The sequence below is a fragment of the Necator americanus genome, chromosome II, assembly GCF_031761385.1.
Source record: "Necator americanus strain Aroian chromosome II, whole genome shotgun sequence".
NCBI lineage: Eukaryota > Metazoa > Nematoda > Chromadorea > Rhabditida > Ancylostomatidae > Necator > Necator americanus.
In genome coordinates, this window is record NC_087372.1 from 18,636,540 (window position 1) to 18,648,112 (window position 11,573).

At 41.6% G+C, this 11,573-nt stretch overlaps 1 protein-coding gene across 2 annotated transcripts; it reads right to left on the reverse strand.

Moving 5' to 3' along the window:
- Positions 1 to 234: 234 nt before the first annotated feature.
- RB195_018365 (uncharacterized protein) lies at positions 235 to 6,059 on the reverse strand (the record flags this gene model as incomplete). 2 transcript variants are annotated; one of them, XM_013451062.2, is made up of 10 exons in its annotated part: positions 235 to 336; positions 1,671 to 1,748; positions 1,814 to 1,908; positions 2,250 to 2,341; positions 2,412 to 2,518; positions 2,598 to 2,747; positions 3,156 to 3,282; positions 3,484 to 3,634; positions 5,705 to 5,839; positions 5,915 to 6,059. In XM_013451062.2, 10 exons carry the CDS (start codon positions 6,057 to 6,059, stop codon positions 235 to 237), a joined length of 1,182 nt encoding a protein of 393 aa, XP_013306516.2. The 2 variants fall into 2 exon arrangements, with proteins under 2 accessions (XP_013306516.2, XP_064041663.1); XM_064185782.1 differs by having other exon boundaries at positions 5,919 to 5,943.
- Positions 6,060 to 11,573: the final 5,514 nt, after the last annotated feature.

Here is an 11,573-nt window from a genome sequence, read left to right on the forward strand (position 1 = left end):
CGTTCTTGGATTTTTCCAACAGAAAAACTGGGATACATTTACAGGAAAAAGTCGATGTGAGATAGCACATTGCTTTAGGATTTTCAAATCTTTGAATTTTAGAAATATCTTGCAGTGCCTCTGGGCCTCGACCTTAACACTGGCGATGTAAACATGTAACATATGGTAGGCATTTGTACATTCACTGAGCATAACAATAACACACAAACAAATGTTGCTGTCATTTACGCCGGGTCAATATTTCACTTTTATGCAATATCTAATGGTTTTCGAGCGGAGTCTGCTGTGGGTGTTGTCGAAGACGAACTTGTACACGCCAGGCTCTTCGGCAAGTATCTGAAAATGAGAAAAAAAAACTGTGCAAAAAAAAAGAAAAGTTGTGCTGGATCCTCATATGCCATGCAAATTCTTCATTTCAGAGATTTGCAGGATGCTTTTTTAAGGTTTAGTCAACATCGTCCAAAAAATGCGACTTTGATATGAAATGCAAAAATTGCGGTTTGGGGACCGCTTAATGACGGCCCGTAAACTGTAGAAATATTCAACGTTCTCAATGGAGCAAATTGTTTTCATTGGCATGGTGAATAGTAATTAAAGTTTTTCTACTTAATAATTTCTATTCGCTTAAGAAAATTCAGGTCAAGAAAACATATGGCACGATAACTCCATTAATTTCTAAAGACTTGAGAATCTGTGGTGTACAATGAACAAATAGGCTTAGAACATTCGCGACTGTACGAAAGAAGTCGCAGCGTAGTGTTATAGGGATAGTTCACAAAAAATGAGCTCGAATTTTCCCTTGCTGTGCGGAAAAACGGCGTGAGGAACAGTATTGTCGCACCAAATCCGCTTACGAGGCACTCAGCAATTATCGATAAAAATTTTTGCAGCGTTTGCGAGGGAGTGGGGAGACAGGATTAACAGGCCATTGACTGTCCGCTGAATGTTCCATTAAGGTGGTCGAGCACATACTCCTAAATTACACCCCCTGACATCACACACTACAGTATCCATTCCTGGAGAGATCCGAATACCCTCAATTTCATGGAATGTTGTTTCTAAGCGACTGCAACTTAATGCTGAAACACCTCTCACGCTTGTTGAAATTTGTTGTCATCAAAAAGTTGGAAAAATTACATTGGCTTTGGGACAGCGACTCTTACAACAATAGCTCTCATATTTTTTGTGAACCATTCCCATCCACATTTACAGTCACGCGGATGTAGCGCAGCCGGTAAGATGTTCTGCTGTCTGCACGATCGATCGGAGGTTCGAATCCGCCCTGGTGCTCACCAAGCCCCTCATTCTACCGTGGTCGATAAATTGGAACCAGACTTGTCTGGAAGGACTAAAACAATGACTTGGCACATCGCGTAGCCTCGCAGCTCATTGTATAGGCCAGTTACACGTTTGTAAACCTTAAACGATTTTGAATTGAAGTGAACGTGGTGGCGCATCTCAAGAGGATTGATTAACGCCAGACACTTTATGACACTTTCTCTCTTTTACCCTCTCATTTCGGTAACCTAAGGTGCACCACGCTGAGGGTTGAACAAGTTCGACGTCGCCTCTATGTTGAACTTCTGTTCTGGTTAATTAACAAAATTAAGTGAGTGAATAGCAAATAAAGAGCCAAAAACCAAAACTAAAAAATTAATCAGAATTTTTACTTCTCCATCTTCAGGAACGAAATCCGTTTGCAGTTTAAATTTCGGATGTGCCATGAAATCGTCAACATCTTCGGCAATCTAAATGACTTGGAAAAGCAGAGGCATGAGAATATGGACTCTTCTCGCACTGAACACAAGCTTACTTGTTCCTTGCCAGGAGCTGCGCGATACACAACAAAACCTATGTCGTTGGATTCAAGCCGCCACCACCAGCTTATCTTTCGTCCAGCTTGGTGATCTACAAAGTTTTTTTATTGCTGGAGGGCACACGTCCCATTCAAGATTATTTAAGAACGAAGCATGCACAGTGCACTGGAACAATCGCTCATAACTGATCGTAGTTGGCACATCCTCGAATTTTACGCTACATTCTTGAAAACTCATTTTCGGGTTGCATAAATCAGCATTCAAGGTTTGATTTGGATAGAAATGAGAAACCAGTGGCAACTGATCCTTTTCTTCCTTTTCCACATGAAAAGGTTGAGGGAGGGTGTAGCACCTGCAGACACTACAACATCTACTGTAGAACTCTATTTCGTGAGCTCTATCAAATAATGTAATTGCGGGCCTGAAACTTACCTTCTACAACTATCGGGACGAAGTTCACCGACTTCGCAGATACGACTAATTTCTGAAGTCGGTCTGCCGGTAGGTCGTTCGATGGATTGTACCTATTTGGAAGACATGAATGAAAGAAATATGAACGATAAATAAAGATTCCCTTAATAGATAGTTACTCACCGTAGTTCTAATGGAACTTTTCCACCAGTCCGCACGTGACCGTAAGGAGTGTCTGCTTTGCGAGTCCCACCCCAATTCTCATACAAAACATCCTCCCCAATCGCTTCCTGAATTCTCCGAATAAGAACGAAATTAAGCATGTAGCATGTCTTCTCATGCATTAGAATTTCTGTCTTTAGTGCCTACCCGCAGAACATCTTTCCAGTCGTCTCCCAGTATCCTGATTTTCTGTTGAGTTTGTTTTGCCAAGCATGGAGACACCATTCCCCAAAGAACTTGGATGAAAGAAGGAACGTTAATAACAAATATCTTGCGTATAACGTCAGGAAACATCTCCTAAAAATCATTATCAGCTTTGTGACGAATATGTCGCTTCTCAACTTTCTTGCAGGGTGCAATATTAAGTGTGCGTTACTTAGCGTTTCACTGCGCCAAAACTGTGGGTGCAAAGAGTTGTGCAAAGTGAGGTCTTCAATGGCCCTGAAGTATCTGGTAAATAAGAACTGGATTTGTGGAGAGTGTTGTTGTGTTCTTTAATGTTCTATAGCTAGTCTCTGTAGATCTTTAGTTACGCAAATAAATGAGAAGCAGCTGCCTAAGTTTGCAGCCGCGAGAAATCCAGTTGCAATCTATCATGATACCATCTACTGGGACCTACTTAATATTAATTTTCATCACCTCCACACTGGTTTTTTTTTGCGAAGAAAGGAGTTTTATCGTCTACATATAAAGATGGAATCCCACTTGTAATTGTGCTAACATTGTAGTGACGACTTTCATCGCTTGCATGTCCAACTGGGCAAAACTGAGTCCATCCAGATCAAAAATCACAGATGTCCCAAACTGTCGTCCATGCTCCTTCTCAAGTGCCCTAAAAAAGTCTAAGATAAATTTAAATGTAGAAATCAGAAATGAAAGGACCTTTTTCAAAGTTGGATCTCCAAAACTGACTTTCTTTCCTTGATTCCCTAATAGACAAGCCAAAAAAATTGCATTTTCTAGCTGTCAACTGATCTCCGGCTTCTGACGTCAACATTTTCACAATCGAGAAGGACGTTTTGAGTCATCCTACCTTATAATTTGCATCACACCTTCGCTTTCAGCAATTCGCATACGATATAGATCAGAATTTCGAGTGCATGGCATGAGTCCGGCTGCATCCAGCCTACCGATCATTTGTAATGAGATCACATTTCCCTCTTTGTCGTAGCCCAAAAGCGATCCTGTATGGAAAGTAGAATGTTATGAGATAAAATGCAGCGTTTCATAACTACACAATGTGGAGGCTTTAGCATCACCTCGTTTTTCTGCGCGATAAATTAAGAATGTTTGACTGAAGACTACGCACATTGAGTATATGATAAGAGGTTCGATCTGATAACGCTTCTCCCATCGAAGAAAACAGATAAACTGAACAAGCTAATTTAATTCAAACGGGTCAGCCTTACATTCATTGGAAATTCAGGGAAGTGCACCGCAGATTTTCTGACTTTTAGCAACCCACTATCGCAAGTACAGCAATACGTTTCCGATTGCTGTCGCATACCCTTATTTTCCATCCCATCCTGTGGAAACTTCAGCAGGTAGGTTGCACTACTCCCTCTTCAAAAATTAATAGAACGTTCTCGTTGATTCGAGCAGAATCCAACAACTGATTATTATTATTGATGTGTTACGCAATAAAAGCTCAGTTTGCTGATTTTCTGACGACACAGAATATTTCCATAAAGTAATTTGGTGATTTTCGTCGCGGGTTTTCTACAGCCACACCGAAGCGAGCCCTTATCGTGTAGGAGTGGCTCTGGAGAGGAAAAATGGGAGCTGGTTCAGTTGCCTCCTACCTCTGAAAGGGTTAGGATCCGGCGAGCCGAACGCTGGTTTTGCATCGCATCACGATTCAAGAGGCAGGGATGTTCGGGACAACGTTACGCTTTCACGTTGTGCGTCAAGGTAGACAAATCCGCTACAGACGTATTCAAAACGTGCTATTAATTTACTAGAAATACTCCGTCCCGTGCCAAAATTTCTACATGAGATAAGGCTTTCAAAGAAAATAGGGAGCGCACGGCAGATGAAGAACACTCCGGGAGGCTGTCGACATCAAAAAAAAAATTCACAAAGAGTCTGTAACAACCGGGATTGCCATCAGCGCTATTTTCTACGAAGCAGTGTTCGAGTGGTTCATGAAAAGTGTCGCTCGCGTCCGTTCAAGTACACTCGGTTTCTAGCAACTTCATCAAGACAATGCAACCACTCGCACGGTGCTGTTTGTGAGGGATTTCCTGGGAAAGAAAAACTGGGAACGCTACCGCAGCCCCGCGATGCAACAAAAGATCCGCAACAAAAGAAGGTCAAGCGGTCTGCCACCGCCGGGCCTTTCTTTTACCGAAAGATCAAGAGGCTCCTGGAAGGTCTGCGTTAGTGAGTCATTTGCTGAGATTCCATCTTGTGACACGAGACTAATCTTGAACAGGATTCCTGAGGAGGACTTTAAAAAGTCTTGCGAACGGTGGGAGAACCGCTGGAGGGGGTGTATCGATGCTCAAGGGGCCTGTGTTGAAGGCTATCAGGTGCATTTGCAAAGATATTCAAGATGTAGATTTTTATCGAAGCAGTCTCATTGTTTCTGGCACATACTCTCTGAAACAATGTAGCGGATACGTGGTTCATTGTCTTTGGAACTATTAAGAACTCACTATGAGCAAGTTGCAGTAGCTCGGTTTAGAATTTCGGATAATTTAACTTTTCTAGAACTGCGTATACGAGTCTTACTGCTACCTGCTCGTGGTGGTCCTGTTGGTATTAAAGTAAAATAAAATTTAAAAAAATGCAACAGAACGTTTGAGTACACGCTGTTGGCAAGTAAGAACTATGTATCTTGCACAGGTATATGGCGGAAGTTGAGTAAATGTTGCAAAACAGTGCTGTCGTCCAGCACACTACCGAAGCATCCAAAGAGATTGGTAGCAGCCTTCCTTTGCGCTACGCTGAACTGCAGGTCACTTCTGACAAAGAGTTCCTCGGACCACTCGGTGTCTGTAGGCAGTTCACGCGAGACACCAAATCATGTGGAACAGCAACAAAAAGGGCGGATTTCTTGCGAGCTGTAGATCGAGAGGGTAGAATAGACCCATGTTCAAGGATTCACGTCTGGGCGAAGATGTATGTGCGTCAGAGGATAACACCATCCGCCGAGCAAGTAAAAATAAACCTTTCTGCGAGCAAAGGATTGCTGTCGTTCAGAGGTGTTCACGTTATTTGGCTGCGTTTCTTTGATTTTACATAATACGAACCGGGTAAGTACTGAAGCGGTTTGCTGCATTCGTCGCACTTGGCAGTAACCTTCTCCAGTGTAGACATATCCTCCTTGTGTAATCCAAGCGCATGAATTGCACGAAGTGAAAATCGAATTTTCGGCACAACAATGTCTGAATTATAATTTCCATCTCTACACCTGACACTGAATCTTGAACGGTGGAATCCGAGTTCGAATAACAACCAACCTACTTTTCGATCCCAACCAACGAGCCATCGAAGCAGTGACAAATCGTCTGAATACGACGGCACTAATTCGAGTTCATACTTAATTTTAGACCTCAGGTCGTCGATGAGCTGGCGATCGCTGTCCGATATGTGAATCGCACTCATCTGAGCAACAAATTCAAGATCATGTGCGAAAGTTAAACGACTGTTTCAATGGCGATTTTACAACAACTAAACAACGAAACACAGGGTGTATGGATCCTAACTGAGTGGACCCCACCGATATTGGTAGTCGCAGACTGCAGCGGCAGAGATGTGAGAACACCAATCTATTTTTCCAGAAACAATGATAAGAAGTGGGGCTACGCGGTGATGTGTGGGAATGTGATGAGATATCAATATTAATATTTAGTTAAATACGAAGTACTAATATTAAAAAGAGTGGGTTGTGACGCTTTAACGAGTATCACCTAAGTGTCAGTACGTCAGCTAATAATGTCAGCTGCCACAGCTGAAGCATTGGTTAAGTAGCTGCTGCATCAATTATAAGTCTTCCTATCTTTAGAGATAGTGAAATTAGTATTACTGAAACTGATGGAAATGTTACCATGAAATTACTCAATTCTCTAAGACGGTAGACTACAGAGACCGCCATACTGCAACATGGAGATTGAAAAAAAGAATGAAGCATCTCTCATTATCCTTCCATATCCACTCGTCTTCATGTTCCAAACATCCAATTATTATGTATACGACAAGTGACGTAACTAAACACCACTTTCAAATGCACATTGAGATAAAAGGATGGATATAAGAAAATGGCAGAAGTTCTAGTGATGTGTGCCTGATAATAGGTGATCGCCCAAGTTTGGGTTTGATTTAAAGGGAAACTTTACTAGTTTAATCTTCAACGAGCGCAGTTTTATCATCCAGCTTTAAAGCTTCCGCGCTTTTGCTTTCCAGGAGGCTACAAGCTTGTCGATTCCGTTTTCGAAGAAACAGCTTGGTTTTCTTGAAAATAGTCCATGGAGTAGTTTCGGACGCCCTCCTCAGAATTACGATTTTACTATTGACGCTAGTTACAGGATATCGATAACATTCCCCGTTACTTTTCAAAGCTGGAATGTCCGTTGTTTTTGACGAGAATTTGCATATAGATGATTTGAGGTTGCTAGATGCTTCTCTCTCATGTTTTTCGTGAAGATTTTTCTTGCTTCTGGTGCTGTTACGAACTTGAAATCACTTTACTCCAGAATATTTCTCCTCAAAATATTCACCAGAAAACTCCAGTGGATATGTCTGATTTTCCAAAACTATTTATTGCCTCGTGGATTATAATGTAGCCAATGAACCAACGTATGATCAGCGGTAGGTAGGCAGATTCAGTTATCTAGGTAGCAACGAGGGTGAATCTCCATGGAACACTCTCCATCGCTAATTGCTCCGACCAGACACGATCGGAGACACGCTCGAAAATCTACGGAGCCTTTTTACCCGCTGCCCAAGTCGCGTAGTTGGGTGATCTCCATGCACACTGACTTCTTGTCATAAGAAAGAATTACCACGGTAAAGTTATCAAATGCCATTCAGGCGAATTGGTAGTTATGTTTGTTGCAGTCCGATTACTTTGGTCCTAGAAGTCTACAACTTATTTTAATGTAAGGGCCAAAGAAGAATGATGGTCAGAAGAACTAATCAACAGATGGATGCACAAAATAGTCAACACTTTCCCGACCTTTTCTCGATAATGATTTCACTCAGTTGGTCGTCGAGCACAGCCTCACTTGTCTCGACCACCCTCTGAGTAGCGATGTGGAATTTGATGAATTCTGCAAAAGGGTAGAGCACGTAGTCGGAGTTTGAAGTACTGTCCTCGCAAGGTCAGAAATGGTGTCAATGCCAAGTCCCTCTCTTGCCACCTTAGCCCAAGAATAAAAACGCCACGCTCAATCGAGATGTGGTCGTCGGTAATCGGTTGTGTTCGGGTACCGACACAAGTATCACAAGTAATCTTCATTATATATCGATTCGTAGGAAACGCTCCTACGATTTGTTTTGCGAGCACCGTGAGAATTCTTGGTCATACTTGACTCCTTCCTATGCTTTTCGTCTGCAATAAAGAGAATACAAACGCTCTCTTGTTTTAAGAGACTCCATCAGAAGCGAACCTCCGTTATGTGCCGCCTTTCAACAAAACCGTTGGCAGAAATGCAGTTAAAGAGCAAACAGTTACATATGTATCGCATGTGGCATCCATGGGATACATGTCCCGAATCTGAGATGTCTACTGGAAAGATACAAGCAGACACCAAAACATTGGCAGGAAGCATGGAAATAAGGGCTTCTTGGACTTTCTTATAAGAGACCAGTCGTACCACATGATATTGCTTCTTTTCCGGTAGTTAGACGTGCCTAGGGCATAGGGTGAGACAAAGTTGGGGTGGGTGCAACATGGTCACAAGTCTTCTGCTGCGACTGCACGTTTAACGGTTCGGAACAACCTTATGCCGCCAAGCATCTTACATTCCCCTAGGCCGACAAATTTTCGTCGCAAATTTTTTTGTTTGAGAGGATTAAAACACAAAAGACTCGAGACATCGGTTGACCATCAGTCGCTTGACGCACTCCAAGTAGACTAATTCAAGCCGAACGCCCTGCGCTTCATCCCTCAAGGCTTCTGTTCTGAAAACAGTAAACCCGCATAAATGGAAACTCATTCAATAAGGGTCTGCAATTTAGATGCTTATCTTGAAAATTGGTTTCAAAAACTCGCATCACAAAAAATGTACACTTTTAAGTGATGCTCTCATTTACTACTGTGATTTCTATTTCGTCTCCCTTCGAAAAACCACAACTATACCAAGTTTTGTTTTTTTTTTCTTCCAATTCTCAAAACAGTTGTTAAACTCTACTTCTGGAATGCCCTTCACTTCGAACAACGACTCACATTGAATCCCTTTTATGGACTCGAAACGGTGTCCCAGGAGCTGCCTTTTCAGTTTACTGCATGGCGATAAGCCACACGTAACTAGACCAAACGGCGGTTGTGGAATGCATGGTCGAGACTTCGGCCAAGCGGTCGCGAACAATCAGTGCAGGGTGAGACGGCGCGTTATCATGGTGCAGAAGAAAGGAGTTGTATCGCACTAAATCCACGCCGCAAATATGCCAGCAATAGTCATTCGACGATTTTTGAGCACCGAGCTGATGTTCTTCAGTTGTTCATCAGTTGGTGTTTTTGGCCGATTGGAAACCATATTTTTTGAACACTTTCTCTGGCTTCTTGGAATTGTATTATAAATTATATTATGTAATTATGTAATTATATTTAACACTTGTAAGCATTTTTTTCGGCAAAGCTTAGTCACCTAAGGCTTCTGCGATTGCCTTAAAGTTTCTGCAATAGAAATTCCATTCTGCAAACAAAATTTGATGCAACTTCTCTATTCAGTGAAAGCAGACGTTGTAAAAGTCGACTATACCACTACCAACCTATTGGAAATATTCTTCGTAATGGATTCAAATTTTAAATTGTAAAGTCACGTTTCAATTTCATTGCAGTAGTAGATGCGAGCACTGGGTATATGAGCAGGATAGCGTAAGAGAAATGTAGCCGACAGTGGCACCCTGTTCCACCGGTATAATAAAATGCGCTTCAAGGCCGTCTCGATTTCATACATGCAATATGAAGCGCTTTGCGGCCTCTATAGAAACATCTAGAAGGTAGCCTGTTTGAAAAAAAAATAGCGTCTCGCCAAGACCTGAATAATGTGAAATGATTGGTTCGGTTAGGAGAAATTGATTGCACCTGCGAGTCCTCTGTAAAATTAGCCGCCTCCATGGAAATTGTTGAGAATGCTTCTTTAAGTTAATAGTTAAGTTAAAGAAAGATGGAAAAAAAGTGAACTGTTCTCATAGAGATGTGAAGGGTGATAAATAGAAATAATAACGATCGGTGTAAAAATACCCATTCTATTTGGAAATGCAGCAATGATTGGCTGCTTTTTTTCATGTGCTCTGGACAACAAAAGCGATTATCTCCAAAAAAAGTATAAAATGTCTCTCCACCCAAGAAAAATCAAAGCGCATAATACTGTCCAAAAACTTCCTCAATGGGAACTTGAACTACGAAAATGACATAATTTCTGGATGGATAATAAGCTTGAAGACGATACGGAAAATGTAAGGAGAATGCAGGACCGGTGCTAGCTATTGATTTTTTTGGTTACAAAAACATTCCCTTCGTTTTCTGCAAAGCCTCTTCTACCACTTTGTTAAAGGCATCACAACACGAATCTGAGGTGGAACGGATTTCAGGTGGAGTATTCGTTCACGGGATCGTAGATTAGGGAGAAGGGGTGATTTCGTCCTTTTCTTCCTAATTCGCGTAAAAAGCGGCACGGAAAAAGCGGCTTCGAGCGTTCCGGCGCGCTACTTTCTACAACGAGTTCTATTGGAGCGCGCCAGTCTTGTGCGCGCCGCATCTTTCGGACCGTTTTTTCCGGCAATTAGGAGATGTACGGAATCACTAACCCTCCATAATCTACGATCCCGTATACGAATACTCCACCTGAAATCCGTACCACCTCAGATTCGTGGGGTGATGCCTTTAAATCCTCTCTTCAAAACATCATCAGACTCAAATTCATGCATTTGAAGAAATAAACATAATAATAATCAATTAGTTAATAATGTAATATTAATTAACAAATAATAATAAATAAATAAAAGTGATAAACTACATAGTCACCTTTTCATCCCGTATCCCCTCTCTCTTATGGAGATTGTGACTTGGTTAATCAGTGGTTTTAGCGGTATTCTTCAGAAATGAGGCAACGATCACTCCGAGTGCTACATTGCGGAAAACATTTAATCTCTCATACACAAAATTGTATGTAGATACATCCATGAAACGTCACTCTCGTCAAAGTGATCGGCCTTTGATTCATGTTGTGTAAATGATATGCATAATTATGTCGCTTGCGTACGAGAACACACCGCAATAGCCTTGCGAAAAATCAAAGAATAGTGAAGCAGACACAAAGCATTAAAAAGTTTGAGAAGCATCGGAGGAGAGCAACAGAATGAATCTCCTGCAAGGTACGTGTGTCAAGGAAGTATAATAATGCAGAAAATCCAGACATTTCCCAAGCAATTTTGAAGCTATTCATGAATTCTTTGAAATATATGGAGCAGAATGGATTAGCACCAACTAAGACTGGCAGTTGAACTACGAAACCCGAACAGGTGTACTTCAAAGCAGCTTAATTGATAGGAAACATTACAACAAGCAGTTGAAAGTGACGTAACGAGCTAGGAAACTTCCAGAACTTTCCACCCAAACTTGTGTTTTATGAGTTTTGTCGCAAATTTTAGACTTCTCTAAACAATGTCAAACAGCAAGCACACTTTAAGGTTATTGTCTAGAAAATAGGAGACTTCAATTTAAGTTCCTCTCAACAATTATTCATACATACACAAAGAGAGTCTCCGTGAAGGCGAATCAATATGACGCCGTGACCGCGGGAGAAGCAGAATCCGTCTCTTACGAATTCCAAGGTGCCAGTAAGTTGCGTGAAAAGGAAATATAATGTTTTCTCGACGCCTGCTAGCACTCTGGTAGAATTCAAGAAGAGCATCGAGTAAACAGCTACTAGGGGAATGTTGTGTTGTTTCTAA